The 18561-nt window shown below is 32.9% G+C and overlaps 2 protein-coding genes across 2 annotated transcripts; both read left to right on the top strand.

Moving 5' to 3' along the window:
* The first annotated feature begins 1951 nt into the window (after window positions 1–1951).
* On the top strand, window positions 1952–3186 carry LOC142618924 (putative GPI-anchored protein At5g19250). Its single transcript, XM_075791982.1, has 2 exons — window positions 1952–2043; window positions 2673–3186. Exons 1-2 carry the CDS (start codon window positions 1952–1954, stop codon window positions 3184–3186), a joined length of 606 nt encoding a protein of 201 aa, XP_075648097.1.
* A 10370-nt stretch (window positions 3187–13556) lies between these two features.
* LOC142619982 (UV-B-induced protein At3g17800, chloroplastic-like) lies at window positions 13557–18171 on the top strand. Its single transcript, XM_075793401.1, has 2 exons — window positions 13557–14028; window positions 17163–18171. Exons 1-2 carry the CDS (start codon window positions 13664–13666, stop codon window positions 17965–17967), a joined length of 1170 nt encoding a protein of 389 aa, XP_075649516.1. The 5' UTR covers window positions 13557–13663; the 3' UTR covers window positions 17968–18171.
* Window positions 18172–18561: the final 390 nt, after the last annotated feature.

The following is an 18561-nucleotide window of genomic DNA, read 5'->3' on the forward strand; positions in this document are numbered from 1 at the left end:
TTCCAGTTAGCCAAAATGTTAAAGTCTTCAATAGTTGTATAAGATATATGGGTTGAATATCCGCCTATACCAAAAATTGATTGTTGTAATGGTCTGATAATAAAAAGTTATCATTAAGAGCGGACGGCTATGGGTTAAAACTCTCTCCAAAAAATAATAATAATAATGAATAAACTTTAATCATAATTGACTTGGGCCAAAGCCTAATTATTGAATTCTTATTATAGAAAATTAAATTAAATACTAATAAATTGATTAATTAATAAGTCTAAAATAAAATCCCTTCCTAAAAAAAATCCAATAGACTAAAAACAAAAATATAATTGACTTCTAAAAAATTATATAAAATTATTCGTATTTCATGCATCAAGAACTAATATGGCATTACACTTTTTATATTTAGGTGGCGATTCACAGAATTATGTGAGTGGCCATTTTTAAGAATTGCTTTGTTGTGATGATGCTAAGGGATGTTTAACAAATTAACAACCTCCTCCATTTTTTACTTTTCTTCTTTTAAATTTTTTTAATACTTCAATAGTTAGATTCGAAGAATTTGAACCCTGTGAATTCTAGTTAGCTCAACTGGTAAAGTCTTTGATGGTTAAATAAGAGATTTGAGATTCAATCTCTGCCTACACTAAAAACTAATTGGTGTCTTAGTTTGATGATGAAGAGCTATCATCAGGAGCGAACACCATAGGTTGAAGTTCTCTAAAAAAAAAAAAAAAATTGAACCCTAAATGGCTCCATCAGAAATACAAGAAGTGATAACTAGTTAGGTTACAAGGCAGAGGGGTCAACTACTCCCCAAGAACTCCAAAAAAAAAAATCTTATTGGTCTCCAAAAATAACAATTTACAACTAGTCCCCAATAATTTAATTTATGCAAAGAGTTCAAAAAAAATAATAAATAAAAAACAACAATATTATATGCTTGGCCCATGACATATTGGTCATTCTAAGGGGGAAAAGAGAGACTTTTTAATATATATATATATATATATATATATATATATATATATATATACATATATACATATTTTTTTAATTCTTATGCTTTTTGAATTTTATCAGCCAAAATCATTTAGTAAACAAAATATTTTTCCTAAACATTAGGAAAACAAGAGCAAATTGAGGAACAAGAGGTTAAGGGTTTTTTTTTTTTAATTTCTATTTTAAGGTAGTTTCTTGTTCAGTCAAAAAATAAAAAGGTGCGTAATTTCTTATTATTGGATATGCATATGTGAGCTTCCCTCTTTTTTAATCAATAATTTCATATTAGTGTTTTTTCTTCAAAATTTTGAAGGAAATGAGATACTAATTCCAGACAACACATATGATTATTATTTATCATCATTTTTTTTTGGTTAAAACAAAATTTTCACCCTATAAGTTTACATGAAATATCATTTTCATTCCTAAATTTTTATTTGTCTTCATTTTTCTTTTGAGAAAATTGTTTTTGTCATTTTAGTCCTTAAACTTTAACGTTTCCATAAAATTGTTCACATCTCTTAAGTATAACTTTATTGGGCATACAACGATAGATGGAACGATCAATTTGTGAGATACATTAAAGTTTAAGGATTAAAGCTCATCCCAAAAAAAAATGTTTAAGGATTAAAATTTTGAAAGACGAAGTAACTGTAACAGTGACTAAAATTTTGCATTGGATGGCTATCCTCATAACCATTTACTGAAAGCATTACCAAGAAACAGTAAACACCACATTTAAGGTTCCTAAGTCAAAATGTTGCCATAAAAGTCACACTTCACTTTGGTACAAGAAACAGAGATGGCACCTAGAGCACCTTGACATGCACGGCAACTTACAACAAGGAAAGATATTCAAAGGACAATTATGGCTAAGAAAAGCTAAAAGCTCTTGCATTCTTTTTTCTCTTATCTATTTTTATGTACTGCTGTGTATGACACTCAAGTTTGAAACATGGCCTTCTTTAAACTTAAACTCTCCCTCTTTTTTCTTGTTCTTCATGTTGTGCAAGGAAAAGCATCTAGTGATTGTGACAGTACTCTCTCTCTCTCTCTCTCACTCTGCCATATGGTAAACAAAGTTTTGGAACAGGCATTTGCTCAATTCCAATCAATGGGCCCTGTATATTTAGGATTACATAGAATTCTTACAGCATTTCATTAAGTTGCTAAACTAGTTTTTTGTGAACTTAATCAAACAAAATCCAGAGCCATCAGGCGGCAACCTTTTGTAAAATCATGAAAGTATGACAAAGTTATTGGAACAGTGCTTAAAAGTATTTTGCTGTAGAATAGGATAGCCTGTATAAGAAAAATTGTACACTAACCATTTCATATGTTGATGAGTAACTGGTGTTTGGTGCTAAATAATCTTTCTTTCTTTTTTTTTCTTTTCTCTATACCTGTACTTTACTATACTGTTAAGATAAAAAAAAATTTAAGGAATTGACAAAGGATAGACTAGCATTTTCTTCTCAAGCTCCAACAATGGCATATTATAAACCTTGAATGCAAAAATCTCAAGCTCCCTACTTCACCGCTTAATTCCATCAGAGTATAAAATTATCAATTAACATTGGTAGCTAGTTGTAGAACATAGAGAAGACTACTGCTAAATGGGTTAACTTTGGTGCATTATTTACTTAATCTTCAAACTAATGCAACTTTTACATCTTCACAGCTACAGCTGAAAAATATCTCTTGGAGGAACTTAATCTTTATAGGATGTCACTAATTTCCCCCAACTTCACTGAGAACAACAATGCAGCTTGCCTAGCTAATAATATTGCAAGCCAATTAAAGAACAAAACTTGTAAAAACACCTTTCACTACAGCTTTACTCCTGGCACTAAGCCTAATGTCACCGAATATGACAAGCTCATGGATGGCTGTGACATAAAAGAGAATCACACAATTCAAGGGGTCATATTGCCTGTCTGTGTGCCCAAATTAGACCCATTTTTGGTGCTTTTTAATTATACTACACCTCAATATGCAAAATATCTAAAGGATTCAAACTACACTGAGACTAGGATTGGCTCTGAGGATAATTGGATGGTGGTTGTTTTGAGCACTAACACATTAGCTGGATTCTTTTTTGGTGCAGCTTCTTTGATTGCAAATGTTAGTATGGGTAACTCCTTGGTGGCTTTGTTCATTGGATTTCTTGTTGTTTCTGCAGTGAGCTGAAATGCTCCAGGTGCTTGTCATTTATATACAGATTTTCCTTATTTTTGTGTGTTTGTTGTGTAAAGTTGTGAACTTGGGCGAGATTGTTTTTTCTTGTTGTAACATACATCATGATTGTAATTGTGCATAATTCTCATGGCAAGTTCATTCTTTTTAAATAGGTAAGATTTGAATAGCAAAAACTTGTGCAGTACATGAATAAGATATGGAGTTCCATAACTATGCTTTGTTAGCTAGTAATGGAGTAATAATTAGAGTGGTAAAGGCCTTGAATTAAACTTGACCATGCTTAATTAGTATATTCAATTGATTTTAAGCATTCTTTTTAGATTATGCTTTATTTTAGAAAGTCCAATACCCAGTCTTCCTTTAAATTAGTAGCACAAACGAAAGGTCCTTTTTCTCCCTATTCACTATATCCTTTTATCCTAACTTCTTTTTAGGTGACAAATAGCAAATTGGGTTTATTAAAAATATTTATTAAAGCAAATTATGAAGTTATTGAGGTTTTCATTTTATTGTTAAAACTTGAAAGTTATTTTGGTAATTGTCAAAAATGAGGAGCACAGAGCACAAGCAAGGAAGGCACAACAGGGTAATATACTTGAATTGAAAGGTAGTAATGTGGCAGTCAAAACAGAAGAGCATGTTGACCAAGTGAACACCATCAAGACTGTGATGGCAAGTGCAAAGGTGTTAGAAACTATAGAAGCAATGCCTTATCATCAAGACTTTATGCATTAGGCTGGAGCAATAAAGACAGCTGTACATGCCAGCTGGAAGTTGGTTACTGTTATTAGCACACGTGTATTGTTAGTTAGAGATTAGTTTCATAACTGTTTTCTTCCATTAAATCAGGGAATTAGTTACAGGATTAGGGCTGTTTGCTTCGTGTATAAGTAGAGGTAGTGGCTTTGTAATTAATTTTTTCTTTTGTACTCTCTCCATTCAGTTCCTTACATCAATAAGAAATTCAGTTTTATTTAGTGAGAGAGTCTTTAGAATTTTACTAATTCACATCTTTTTCAATTTTCATATCCACTTTTATGCGTTAAAACATGACGACTTCCACATCAATTATGGATGGGTGCGAAATAGTGAATGTGTATGAATGTCACACAATATTTTTCCAAACTTAAGACACTACACTGCAGCCTTTTGTAACATGTGGCAAGTGTCTTTGTAAAAGACTAAAAGCTACTTAGAGGCGTGATGTGCATGAAATATATACAATAAAGTACCATCAAATTTGCATACTTAGCCTTGTTTTTATGTTATTTTGTGACTGATTGTATAATAATCTTTGTGTTGCAGGTAACAAGGGCAGACCAATTGAATCAAGCCAACTTACATCCAGGTAGGCATGAATTCAAGAGAAGACCAAAAAATTAAAGAATAAGAAGTGACCCACTACTCAATCTGACGTGGTAAAAGTGCCAAGGATAAAGAATAAAGAGAAGTCCGCATGTGAAGTAAAATGAAAGAAATAAAAGCAAAGATAAAGAATAAAGAATAAAGCTTTTTCTCAACAAAAAAAAAGAAAAAAGAAAAAAGAAAAGAATAAAGAATAGAGAGAAGCAGCCTGGAGAGTGGAGACACGTGAAGGAGCAAGGAAAAGAAAAAAAGAAGAAGAAGAAATGTGGGCTTGGGCTTTCTCCTTACTCCTCCGAACCGCAAAGAAGAGAGGCTCTAGATCATTGCGGGCCTGCTGGGAAGCTTTACGTCGGCTGCATGTGTGCAAATATAATAAGGTGTCAAATGGGTGGGTTGGGTGGGTTTAGAGGGGCTATAATTGGGTTGGGTATATAAAATCTATTTACTTATTAAAATTCATTTAATTAATTGCTCCTAACCCAAACCCAAACCCAACCCAACCTAACACAATGCAACCCAATTATTATGGGTAAACCCCAACCCACCTAATTACCCAATTATCAAAATTATCAAAATGCCATTAAAATGTAAATGACCAGAGTACTCTAAAATCTTAAAAAATGACTAAAATACTCCAAAACTTAAAAATTACCTAAATAACCTCGAAACCTACAAAATGACCAAAATACCCTCAAAACTCAAAAAAAAGACCAAAATACCCCTAAACTCCAAAAAATGACCAAAATACCCCTAAAACCCAAAAAATAACCAAAATACCCCTAAAACCCAAAAAATGACCAAAATACCCCCCAAAACCTAAAAATGACCAAAATACCCCTTAAAATGATCGAAATATCCTCGAAACGTAAAAACTAACCGAAATACCCCAGAAACCTAAAAAATGACCAAAATACCCCTGAAACCTAAATATGACCAAAATAACCCCTAAACCTTAAAATTACCAAAATATCCTCGAAACCTAAAAATGACCAAAATACCCCGAAACCTATAAAATGACAAAAATGCCCCTTAAACTTGTAAGTCGATAAAAATACACCCTAAACCTAAAAAATTACCAAAATCCCCCCTAAAAAAAAAAGACCAAGATACTCCCTAAACATAAAAAATGACCAAAATACTGCCTAAACCTAAAAAATAACTAAAATACCCGGGAAACCTAAAGAATGACTGAAATATCCCCAAAACCTAAAAAGTGACTAAAAGACCTCCAAAACCTAGAAAATTACTGAAATAGCCCCGAAATCTAAAATTTAATGAAACACCCCTAAAACCTAAAAAATTAATGACATTCCCTTGAAACCTACAAAATGACTGAAATACTCTTAGAACCTTTAATTTAATAAAAATACCCTCGAAACATCCAAAATACCCTAAACCCTTATTTTGGTAATTTTAAAGGCTTCGAGTGTATTTTGTTCATCTTATAGGATTAGTGGTATGTTGGTCATTTTAGATATTTTGAGGGGTATTTTGTTCGTTTTATAGGTTTAGAGCTATTTTGGTCGCTTTAGAGGTTTCAGGGCATTTTTGGTAATTTTAGAGGTTTTAGGTCGTTTATGGCCATTTTAGAGGTTTTGGGTTTATTTGGGTAATTTTAAAGGTTTAGGGGTATTTTTGTCACTTTATAAGTTTGAGGGTATCTTGATCATTTTTTAGGTTTCAGGGGTATTTTGGTCATTTTTTAGGTTTAGGGGGTATTTTGGTCATTTTATAGTTTTATGGGGAAATTTTGGTCATTTTTACGTTTCGGGGTTATTTTCGTCTATTTTAGGGATTCGAGGTTATTTTGGTCATTTTCTAGGTTCTAGGGGGTATTTTGGTCATTTTTAGGTTCCTAGGTTATTTTGGTCAATTTTTAGGAATTTCGGTACCTTATACCAACCTACAATTGAACTCTTACTGCAATATCCAATTGAACTTGTTCTGTAGTGACAATCTCTCCTTGTATTGCACAACTCCTAGTATGTGACTAACTAATAGATACGCGAATCACAGTATGCAACTTGATCACCAACTTGAGAAGGATGTTAGTTGCAAAATTCTTCAATTCATCACAGATGAAGATCACAAAATTATTTGGTCACAAAACCTTACGGTGTACAAACACAGCAACTTCTTCAAGATGAACTAGGGCAAACTAGGTTTCCGGTCACACTTTTCTTCACACTTGTGCAATTGTGCTCTTGTGCAACTGTGCAACTTGTGACGGGCCTTAAAATAATCCTTATATATGTTTAGGGTTGTGAGAAAAGAAAGCCCGAACATACACTCACGGATTGAATGAAAATCAGAACTGAAAATTGTTTTTCATAAACTTCAACAAATACCCTATCTATTGAGCAGTTGTCGAGCCTTGAGTTGAATCAGTTTTTTAAATCTCGATAGATACTAGCTGTCGAGCTTTAATAAGTAACACTTCTTCACTTGATTCTTGGACAGACTTGCATGACTTTAACACTTAAACTTGAAACCTTATTTCTTGAAGGATTAAACACATCCTAAATCTACCCAAATACAAGTAAAGTGCGTTTTGTCAAAGGATTAGCCAATTACATAAAATGTTGACATATATTCCTAACATGAATCACATATGTCCTAACATTAACGTAAAGTACAAATAAAGGGATTTGTAACAATTTTTTTTAGTTTATAAGATGCATTTGATTTCGCTAAACAATTCATATGTTAATAAGAAGCAAGGGTATGCAATATTTTATCAAAAATGGAATTAGACTCCCCTGGAAACATAGTAACAGAAGCAACAATTAGTTAATATTATTGTTTTTGTTAATGTGTATTAAGGTATGTGGGCTTTAGGCCCACCTTGTTTACTTGTATAGCACACAAGGGAGGAGTCACTTAGCTGCCCCCCCTAAATTTTTTAAAATTTCCCTTTGAGTATATAAAAAAAAGACATGGGCCCCTCCAAGAATTAAATCCGCCCCCCCCTCCCCCCCGCCAAATTATTTTCAACAACCAGTCCAATACAACTTCAAATAAAACAAAAATATTTGTCCACATTCAGCCCAGCCAGCCAGCCCAAAATCCTTAATGATACAAAATTCTTTTCCTCAAAACTAAAGGCACTTCCAGCCCAGCCCAACCCCAAATCTGAAATCCCTAATCCTAATAAATAAATAAAAAACTCTTCAGTCATCATCTCATGCTTCTGCCTAAATTCCTAGTCTTCACGTAGTCATGCCTCTGCATTTTGCTTGACGGCCTCAGTTCATGTTGCCTGAATTCCCAGTCCTAATGTCAAGCGGTCACGCCTCTCCGGCTCGCCATAATGCTGTAGCTCCACTAGCCGCTGAACTGACCTAACCTAACCTAGCCTTCATCGCTCAACCTTAAATCCTAAAGCCCTCACCTCAATTCCTCAAGGTATCTCATTCAGTCATTCTCATCTCAGTTCTCTCTCTCTTTCTCTAGAACTGAACTAAATACTAAATAGCATAATAGAAATATCAAGTATGTGTATGTGATATCTTTTGCCATAAAAGCAATTTTATATTTATTTGACTTTATCTTTTTGTATTTATTGTTATTGGATTCTTTATTCTTGACCCACTGACTCTATGACTTAGCCTTTTTGGCTTTTGTGTTGTTTGTCTCTTGAGTGGGTCCGGGTGGGGTGAGGGCCATGAGAATGTGTAAGAATGAATTCTTTTTATGATAATTTATTATATCTCTCTTCCAAGTTAGTTTATCATTTTTTGAATTGATTTTTTTTTTTTTTTGGATTGAAATCAGGTGCCAAATAATGAGCAAATGACAAACAATTAATGCATTTTTTAAGAAAAAGTTGTATGTCATTCAAAACTTAGGTAATCTGTAGAAAAAAATGTTAATACTTAATGCCTGATGAGCGTCCCTCCAAATGTTCAAGAATTCAATCTAAAAGGACAGACCATGATCCAGGATCACGTAAATAAATATATGAATTTCCTATCAACGAACAAGATGAAATTTGACTTGCTTATCTCATAACAGGTTCATATCTACCTAAAAATATAGAGTATCCATACAAAGGACCGAAAAATTATTATCGTAGTTTTCAATTTTCGTGGTTTGAATCACATGAAAATAGGTTGAATTATATTTTAGTATCTCTCTCCTACAACTCGACCCCCCCAAGTAATTATTCTTGGCTACGCCCCTGATAACACACTTACTTGTACTGCATACTCTGCCTCTTATATAAAGGAACTCATGTATATTCTATTACTTGAAAAATGCAATACAATCATTCATTATTTCTAACACCAGTGGCATTCAAGAACTCAAGAATTTTCTCAATCAGCAGTTTGAGGTGAAAGATCTTGGACATCTTAGCTACTTTTTGGGTTTTGAAATCACTCATTCTACAGATGGACTTTATAATACTCAAACCAAGTATGCATCTGAACTTTTGTCTTGAGCTGGACTTACTGATAGCAAGAATGTTGACATTCCAATTGAGCTTAATGCGCGTCTAACTCCCTCGTAGGGGAAACCATTGTCTAATCTCTCTTTTTACAAACGCTTGGTTGGCAGCCTAGTTTATCTCACTGTCACTTTTCCAAACATTTTCTATGTTGTTCACCAGATGAGCCAGTATCTGTCCGCTCCATGATCGACTCATTATGCTGCTGTTTTATGCATTCTTCGATACCTAAATGGTACTCTCTTCTATGGTCTTTTCTACTCTACTCAATCTTCTTTTATTCTCTGTGCATTTTTTGATGCCAATTAGGCAGGAGATCCCACTGATCGCAGGTCCACCACTGATTATTACTTTCTTCTTGGTTCTTCTCTGATTTCTTGGTGAAGTAAGAAACAAACTCACGTGGCCTGCTTCAGTACTGAAACAGAATATCGTGCCCTTGCTGATACCACATCTAAATTTCTTTGGCTACGATGGATTCTTAAAGACTTAGGTGTGTCCACATCCTCTATTACTCCTCTTATTGTGACAACCATAATACTATTCATATTGCTTACAATGATGTCTTCCATAGACGAATTAAACACATCGAGATCGATTGTCGTTTTATCCGTTATTATCTTGTCCATGGTGCTCTCAAGCTGATATCAATCTCCTCTAAAGATTAACTTGCAGATATCTTCACCAAGTCACATCCTAAGGGACGCTTTCATACTTTGGATGACAACCTCAAGTTGGTCTCACATCCACCTTGAGTTTTGAAGGGGACCTGTTAAGGTGTATTAGGGTATGTGGGCTTTAGACCCATCTTGTTTACTTTTATAACACATTTACTTGTACTGCATACTCTACCTCTTATATAAAGGTACTCATGTATATTCTAGTACTTGAGAAATACAATACAATCATTTAGTATTTCTAACAGTTATTATTTTTTCTTCTAGACTAAATGACACTTGATTTTAACCCAAATTAATGAATCATGCTAATATTAACTTCGTATTATTAGCATGATTACAATTGAATTTAATGCAACTTACTATCAACACGAGTTTGATTTGCAATTAATCCCATTTTTCATTAACTTTGTATTTATCATTAGCCATTCCCATACAGCTCTAAAGACAAGGATACAATTTCAACAACAGCAAAGGTGGAATTGCTTGGGTACCATGCCACTAAACATAATAATAGCCCTATGCACTTTTTAAATCACAGTTAAAACAACATCGATGCAAAAATTCCCTCATATTTATGTCACTACTTCTTCCACTGGTGGTAGTGGGGAGGTTGTCAATGTTGGCGACAGCGGTGGCCTCGAGCATCAGTAGTCCTGCCTTTCTATCTCTTTATGACGAATTCAGTTTTCTATAGATTGTACTTGATATTATTCAATATATAAATATCACTCATTTCAAAAGGGTCTTTTAGTTTGGATAGTTGGCTCTCAAAAAAAAAAAAAAGTTTGGATAGTTATAATGGAGAGAGAAATTTGAACTCTCGATATTAGGTAGAAAATAGGTAGTGCAACAAGTCCAATTATAAGACTCTTTAGAGTTTTGTAAACATTTTTTATACCTTTCCTAATAATGTCCAAAATTCAAAAAATTTATCTCTAATTGTTAATTTATAAACAAATAAAATATGAATTAATTGAACTAGAAAATTTAAACCCCCTCTTTTATTTTTAGCTTTTTTTAATTATTTAATAATGACCGCGAGGTTTTTTGTTTTGGGTTGATAAGATAAGCTATATTGACTGGAGGGTTATTACTTGGTTGTCGCATTCTCACAATAATTGAAGCTTATCAAGATATTTTCTTATTTCTTTAATACATGATGATGAATAATAATAATATGATGACAAAGTTTCTTCTCTTTTGTTTTTTTAATGAAAAAGGCCAAAATTCCAGTTCCACAAAAGAATAAAATATCTGGTCCATTACAGTGTGCCGGGGTGGCAACATTACAGTGTGCTGGGGTGGCAAAATTCCAGTGTGCCCGCCGTAGTGTCCAACTTGTACACGGATGTGACTCCTCTCCCTTTCAAAAGGAGAGTGTTGAAGGGTAAATCACGATCGTACTTTCATGATCGGATGGTTGAGGGTACACCCTAACAAAATGTGTCATATTACATTAATTTGCAAGAGAATATATATATATATATATATATATATATATATAGAGAGAGAGAGAGAGAGAGAGAGAGAGAGAGAGAGAGAGAGAGAGAGAGAGAGAAATAAAAGGAACTTGCCCCTAAAAAAATTATTATATTTTAGCTACCTAAATCTCTATTATCAAATTTTTAATAATTTTAAATTACTATCTGAACAAGTTCTTTTATTTTAAATACACAATAACAAGTAGTAATGAGTTTTAATCTCCACGTTTTATTTAGTTAGTGGATGATATGACAATTTCTCCTTAAAACAAAAAGTGATTCTAGTTAAAAAAGTACTGGAGGTAAGTCAAACCCTTATAAATTAAGGTAATTATTTTTATTCAATCTGGATGATATTTGTGAGATGTTTTATTTTATTATATATGCATGCATTCCATAGGAAATTAAAATTCAATGTATTTTACAAGATCAATAAATCAAGAGTTAACACTTCTATTAATCATTTGTTCATGTCATCAATTAAATCATTTAAATAAGTGGTATAATTTTGAAATATCTATTTTTTAAAGAGTTAAATATGGATATCTATTTGACTTACAATATAACCAATATCAATTAAAAAAAGATATATAGAAGAAGAGAGGTGCTACGTCCACAACATTTTTACAACATTTTCACAACAAATCATAGGTGGTTAGTTATTATTGGTTCAAATTTGAACCTAACACTAAGATTACTTTTTTGCCCCAACAATAACAACCAGTAACAACCTGCCACTTAAGATTTGTTGTAAAAATATTGTGGACATATCATTTCTCATAGAAGAAAGAACCTTATACTTCTTCAAGACAATATCCTACTCTCTTTTATTTAGAAGAATTAGTTAGGGTTTAAATCCCCAAACTTCTGTTGCGAATATCAAATCATCTAAAAAAAAAAAATTGTGAAAAGAAAACTAAAATAAATCTAAAAGAATTTTAAAAAAAAAAAAAAATTTAAAAAAGTTGTTTTCCTAAAATTTCCTAACCAATAAATATTTTATTTATTCATCTAATTCTAATATTCAGTATTATTAGATATTAGTCACAATTTAAAGAACTTGATGGTATTATGAATCTATTTCAAATAAAAGAGTAATGTCAGATATTCACTATTGAATATTTACTTATTCAAAAATATTTCACAATTGTTGATATGACAAGTTATTAATGGTAGATAATAAATTGATGTTAGTAAGGAAAAAAAAAAATCTAAGAGTTTTTTAATAAAAAATTTATTTTTAATGAAATGGAAACATGGATAAAATATCTAAAAGCCTTTAATTGGGTAAATTACCATTTTGGTTTCTGGTGTATATTTTATCCATCAAAATAGTCCTTATCTTTTCAAATTTATTGGTTTATTCTCTAATTTTTTGGTATTGTATTAAAATTATACGCAGATAACAACGATATTATTTTTTTTGTCACATAAGCTACCATGTATCCTTAATTTAAAAAATAGAATATCTATTTGAAATTAGTTTATTTATAGATTCGAAAATTTCTTTTCTTTTAGGAACCAAATTAAGGTTAAAAAACCCAGTATTCAAAACAAAAATTCCTTGCTTTTCCCATATTTTCTCAACATACTAAGACATTGGCAGAAAAGTATATTTTTTTTACTATTCAGTTTATTTTTGCTATTATTTATAGGCCTCATTACCTTTTTTTAATACTATTTATGAGTTCGATTGTATAATTTCAGTGAGATTTTAGCTTTATTTACAATACTTTCAGCAAAAAATTTTCAGTTTTAGCTAAATTACTTGTTCCTAAACGGACTCTACATATGACAAAAAACAAAAACTTGAAGCTCAAGAAAACTAGAGTTTGTTTGGTAGAGGTGTTTGAGTATTGTTGTTCAAAATAATGTAAAAACTATGCTTTAAAAAGTATTATGAAAACACGCATTTAAAGTACTCATAATGCAAAAGATGTGTTTAATACTATATTTCTAATAACCTTTTTTCAAGAGTGAAAAAAAATATAATTGTATGTTTGGTATGTGTGTGTGTGTTTTTAAGTGATGACATGTGGTCTAATTAGTGAAACCTACAATTTTTAAAATATTTACAAAAGTATCATTCAATAATATTATTTAAAAACTAAAAATTGATTAAATATATTTTCTAAATTCAGTATTTAAATATAAAAGTAATTCAAACCCTTCTAAAAACAGAGTCTTACCAAACATGATACTAACCACAACGAAAAAAATCTAAAAGTTATTACACTTTTTCCCAAAATTCAATTTTTGATATAATTAGAGATTTTGTTATACTCTATCTCGGTATCTCCAATAAATATCCCCCCCACCCACACACAAACACTCTCCTAGTCCGAGTGCAAAAAAGTACTAAAAAAGAAGTCATAAGTCCTTATCCATAAGCACTACCACAGATATATATAAATCATTGAAAACTTCCCATTCATCCCAAAAAAAAAAAAAAAAAAAAAAAAAACAGAGAAACCCAAATCCCAAAAACCCAGTTGATGGACCTTGCTACCACCACTCTCCCTTCTCGCTCACTTTACTTTTACTTCTCTCCCAAAACTACCCTCACCTTCCCCACCAAGCCCACCGTCGTTTCCTTCAAGCCCAGGGGCGTTTCCGTAATTGCCAGCGCCGGCGCTAGCAGCCACCACTGCGAGTCTTCTAGCAGTAGCAATAGCAGCCTGAACTCGCCGCTAGAGCAACGGTCACAGGCGGGTAAGTTTTTAAGCAGTGTGTTGCAAAATCACAGGCAGTTGTTCCACGTGGCTGTCACTGAAGAACTTAAGCTCTTGGCTGATGATCGAAACGCCGCCGTTTCCCGCATGCTCCTCAGCTCTCACTCTGACGAAGCCTCCCTTCACAGGTTTCTTAACTTTTTTTTTTTTTTTTTTTAATTTTATAAAAAGTATATATTTTTAAAATTAAAAATAAAAAACTTTTGGTTATTTTAGCCTTAATTTTAATATATATTACTCGTTTGTTTACACGTATCTATGTGGAGTTGGTGAGTTTGTTGGCCTTTGACTTTAACTTTATGAGTTTTTTTTTTATATAATTTTCTTTGGTTCTTTCGGTGGGATTTTTTTTTTATGTGGTTTAAATTTGAATCAGTCTCTAAAAAAGTTTGCATGAATTTAGTTTTTTTTTCCCCCCTAAATTAGGAGAAATTATAAGTTTCCACCGTTTCAAAGGGCTGTTAAAATTATTGAGTCAGTAAAACTGTCTCAATAATTTTAAACATCTTAAATAAGTGGAAATCTTTTTAGTATAATGGTGGACATGATCCACAATAAGGACTGCATAAGGTTCACTTTCACTCCTAAATTATTGCATGTTCATTTTTTGGAATCGCTTATTAAAAAAAAAAAAAAAAGAGGTTAAAAGACGACTTTTGGAGCAATGTAACCTATCAAACGTGTAATGGAACCCACTTTAGCAGAAAAATAAGGTAACTTTTTCTCAAATGGGTTAGGATTAGGATTAGTACTTCCAGTGCACTGAACTAGCCAAACTGCTCCCTTCTCAAATCCCAAAAACTATCTAAAGAGCCTCTCTTTAAAAAGATTAGGGATGAAAACAATATTTTAGCCAATTTAAAAATGCAAAAAAAAAGTAAGCTTGCAAAGCCATGACGCAAGTCCTTCAAAAGATTTATTGTCTTGTGTAACGGTTGCATATGTCACTCTCACATGGGTGTGGGGCCTACAAACATGGGACCCTTCCTATGTGAGAGAAGATTTTTTATGCAATTATTGTACAAGATAATGTCACGTTACAAATTTGGTTGGGCCAATGAGCTCTGACTCAAATGCCCACAAGAATGGATGGAAGATAAGGTCGTGGGTTCAAACCAAGCGGCTATTTTTGTAGCTTACAATTAAAATAAGTAATGTCTATGTCAATTGTCATGTGCTCATTTAATGACATCTTTGTTACATCAAGATGCAGGCCGTTATATTGAGACATATATATCTATGATAAGGTGTTTTAGTTTGACATGACCTGGTACCTAAATAAATATCATCCTGGGCATGGGAAACTGCTAATTAAAAGAAAGATTTGGTTTGGACACTCATTGAATAGAACAATTAATTTTCTTAATTTGTGTTTTGCCAGAGGTGGTCCTTTTTTTAAAGGAAATATCATGTCTGTATGAAAGATTATAAGAGTCTTGTACTAGTGACATTTTAGAGACAATTATAACTTTGTTGTAACTAACAAGATTGATTAGAGAAATGCATGGCCTATTCTGGATTCTTAAGGTTTGTTTCCTTTCTTACCATTGATTAGACTTGTGAATTCTAGTGAATTAGGATTTGATCAACTTTATGAAAGGTTGCATTTTGTAGATCATGTGCGACAACTTCAGTTTGTTTTGATAATTCGATCCATATGATTTCATTCAAATCTCCTGGATGGTAAAATTTTATGAGTGTGGAATTGAATCAGATGGTTGGATTTGTGAACCAAGTTGTTGTTGGATCATGAAATGGTCTTTCTGATCCCCCTTTCAAGTGATGATAAGATCTATTAACAGCTTATTGTTGAACCTAACTTGAGCACCTATTGAAGCCACTCATGATGAATTCAGTTGCAATTGGTTTACATTTTTTTTTCATTTGAAAGATTATACAATGAAGGACTGCAATTTAATGATTTTTAACTACTTTAGGTGTCCTGTAAATTGAGAGATAATTTGAAACTTCTCATGCTATATAAAGTTTTCTAACTTTATGGGCATGCTAGCTCGAAATTTTAATCTGATGCACAATTTGAACTTTAAGACTTATGGAATTAATGAGAAGTGCCATCTGTTTGAAAATTTAAATATTTTAGAGTATCTTGATGATGACTTGCAACAAGACATCATCAATAACATAACAACTTAAGCTTTTAGGATAATCAGTAATTTAACAACCTTCTTAGTTTCTGCTATTCTAATACTCTACATGATCGACACTGATTGCATGGGAAGTGACCATGTGTGGACGAACTCACTGTAGGAGAGTTGTAGTGTCTATATCAATTAATTGTAGAATAGTATTCCATGGACTTATGATGGACCAGCTCAGTCACCTGGCTCCTGTGGATGGAGACCAAGTATTCCACCCTGTGCCCCTCTTGAATGTGTATTGCCCCTCTTGAATGTGTATTGCTTTCTGTCAGTTGAATGAGTTTAAAATGTGTGTCTATATATATATATATATATATATATATATATATATATATATGTATGTATGTATGTATATAGGCTAAGATGCAAGTTCAAAAATTTCCTGGATGTTGTAGAACCAATACTTGAGGTTAATATCAGCTCACTGGATGTAGGTGAACGTGTACTGTATGTTGGATTTTAGGCGGCTGAAAAGTCTTGCAGTCTTGCTTTATTAGAGAACCACAAAAATTTGGGATCATATGGTTAATTTTCACTTTTCTAATATCTGGCTCCTGACCATTTGCTGTGTTAGAATTTCAACCATTCAATATTTCAATATCACATTCTTAAACTCTGAAAAACTATTTAAGATGTATTGATAACAAAAGAGAAATTTAAATCAAATGCTTGAAGCTCATTTGTAGTGTAGTATATCATATGCTGAGTCTTATAATGGTGAATTCCATTGCTTAAAAGGACAACATAATCCTTTGTAACACAATAGTTAAATTAGTAGAACACTGTGTTTGGTTCCTGTTGAAAATATGTTTCATCCCCTTTTTCCATAAGAATAGTTGGCTACGGAACGCTTAGGTTCTACTTACACTGTTGAATGTGCTAGTTATAGCTAAAATTGCTCACCAATGTAGAGGGTTTCTGCTAAGCAACACTTTTCACTACATTAAACAAACTAGCACTGATCTTCCATTGATGTTTGTGGACTGAAATAGTCATTTTTGGAACTTTTTTTTTTTTTTTTTGTATATATTTATCAGAAGCAAAGTATTTTATCCTCTCTCTCTCTCTCTCTCTATTTGACCTGAAATATATCTGAATGCCAGGAGGATTGCACAACTAAAGGAGCATGAGTGCCAAATAGCTGTTCAAGATGTCATGTACCTGTCAATATTTTATAAATTTTCTGAAATCAAAGTCCCTTTGGTTCCAAGGCTTTCTAGATGCGTTTATAATGGCAGACTAGAGATATGGCCTTCGAAGGACTGGGAGCTGGAGTCCATTCACAGCTTGGAGGTTTTGGATATGGTTAAGGAACATGTCACTGCTGTCACTGGCTTGAGAGCAGATTCTAGTGTCACAGAAAATTGGGCAACAACAAAGATCACACGGCTCATGCTTGGCCAAGTATATGTGGCATCCATCTTGTATGGCTACTTTTTGAAGTCAGCCTTGTTGAGACACTGCTTGGAGCGAACCGTAGGTTTGGCAAACCAGGATCTTCATCTCAGTCACAAGACCTCCCTTCACTTCCAAGAGCTGTGTTCTTATGGATTGGAAGCCCTTCTCTTTGGCCGTGTTAGTAACAGACAATCTGTGTCATGTAGTCAAGGGTCAAGTAACTCGGAAATGAAACTTGAACCATTGAAATGTTATGTGATGGGGTTTGATCCTGAGACATTGCAGAGATGTGCAAAACTTAAATCTAAGGAGGCTGTGAACTTGATTGAGAGTCATAGTAGTGCACTTTTTGGGGATGAGAAGACAGGTTTAGTTCAGAATGATGAGGTGATCTTGACTTCATTTTCTAGCATGAAGAGGTTGGTTTTGGAGGCTGTTGCTTTTGGCTCATTCCTTTGGGACACAGAAGAATACGTTGACAATTTGTATAAACTCAAGGTGAATAATTAGTTGAAAGGGGAGGCTTATAAACAGCAAATTTGTGGCTTTTGAGTGCTTTTCTTTGTATATAGAGGTTCTGCCATCTGCTTTGCTCTGGTTTGCAAGTACTCGAACAATTTTCTGATGTATAGTGTACAATAATGTATAGTTTTGAATGCTAACTACTTTCCCTCTCATTTGGTCATTTAAATTGATAGCTGTTTCTTCCATATAATGTCATGACTGCTCTTCTTATTGACTATTACTGTCAGAAAATTACCTTATGTGGCTGCTCCAGACTTTTTTACTGTCTGAAAATTATCTTATGTGCCTGCTTTATGAAGTGGGTTTAGGAGATTTTCTCATGGCATTTTTATGGATGGTAGTCTCTTCAATTGGTGTATTAATAAATTTGATCATGAATTATGGGGGCATTTCTATTGATGTTAGCCTCATGAAGTATGCTTGGGGAATGGCATTACGCAAGTATTGGTGTTTTCTCAGGAACAGAATTTTCATCTATACATGTGAGAAACCACCTCTACTAAATCATATTATCAAGTTATCAGAATAAGTTACAGGACCATAAAAAAAGTTCATTGATTAAAAGCATACATAGATATT

The sequence above is a fragment of the Castanea sativa genome, chromosome 12, assembly GCF_040712315.1.
Source record: "Castanea sativa cultivar Marrone di Chiusa Pesio chromosome 12, ASM4071231v1".
In the NCBI taxonomy this organism is placed as follows: domain Eukaryota; kingdom Viridiplantae; phylum Streptophyta; class Magnoliopsida; order Fagales; family Fagaceae; genus Castanea; species Castanea sativa.

What these genes read in the sequence shown, in the direction of transcription:
- LOC142618924 (XM_075791982.1), top strand. Translation starts at nt 1,952, where the DNA reads ATGGCCTTCTTTAAACTTAAACTCTCCCTCTTTTTTCTTGTTCTTCAT. An exon ending in GATTGTGACAGTACTCTCTC is followed by an intron (nt 2,044 to 2,672) that starts TCTCTCTCTCTC and finishes CTTTTACATCTT; the next exon opens with CACAGCTACAGCTGAAAAAT.
- LOC142619982 (XM_075793401.1), top strand. Translation starts at nt 13,664, where the DNA reads ATGGACCTTGCTACCACCACTCTCCCTTCTCGCTCACTTTACTTTTAC. An exon ending in GACGAAGCCTCCCTTCACAG is followed by an intron (nt 14,029 to 17,162) that starts GTTTCTTAACTT and finishes TCTGAATGCCAG; the next exon opens with GAGGATTGCACAACTAAAGG.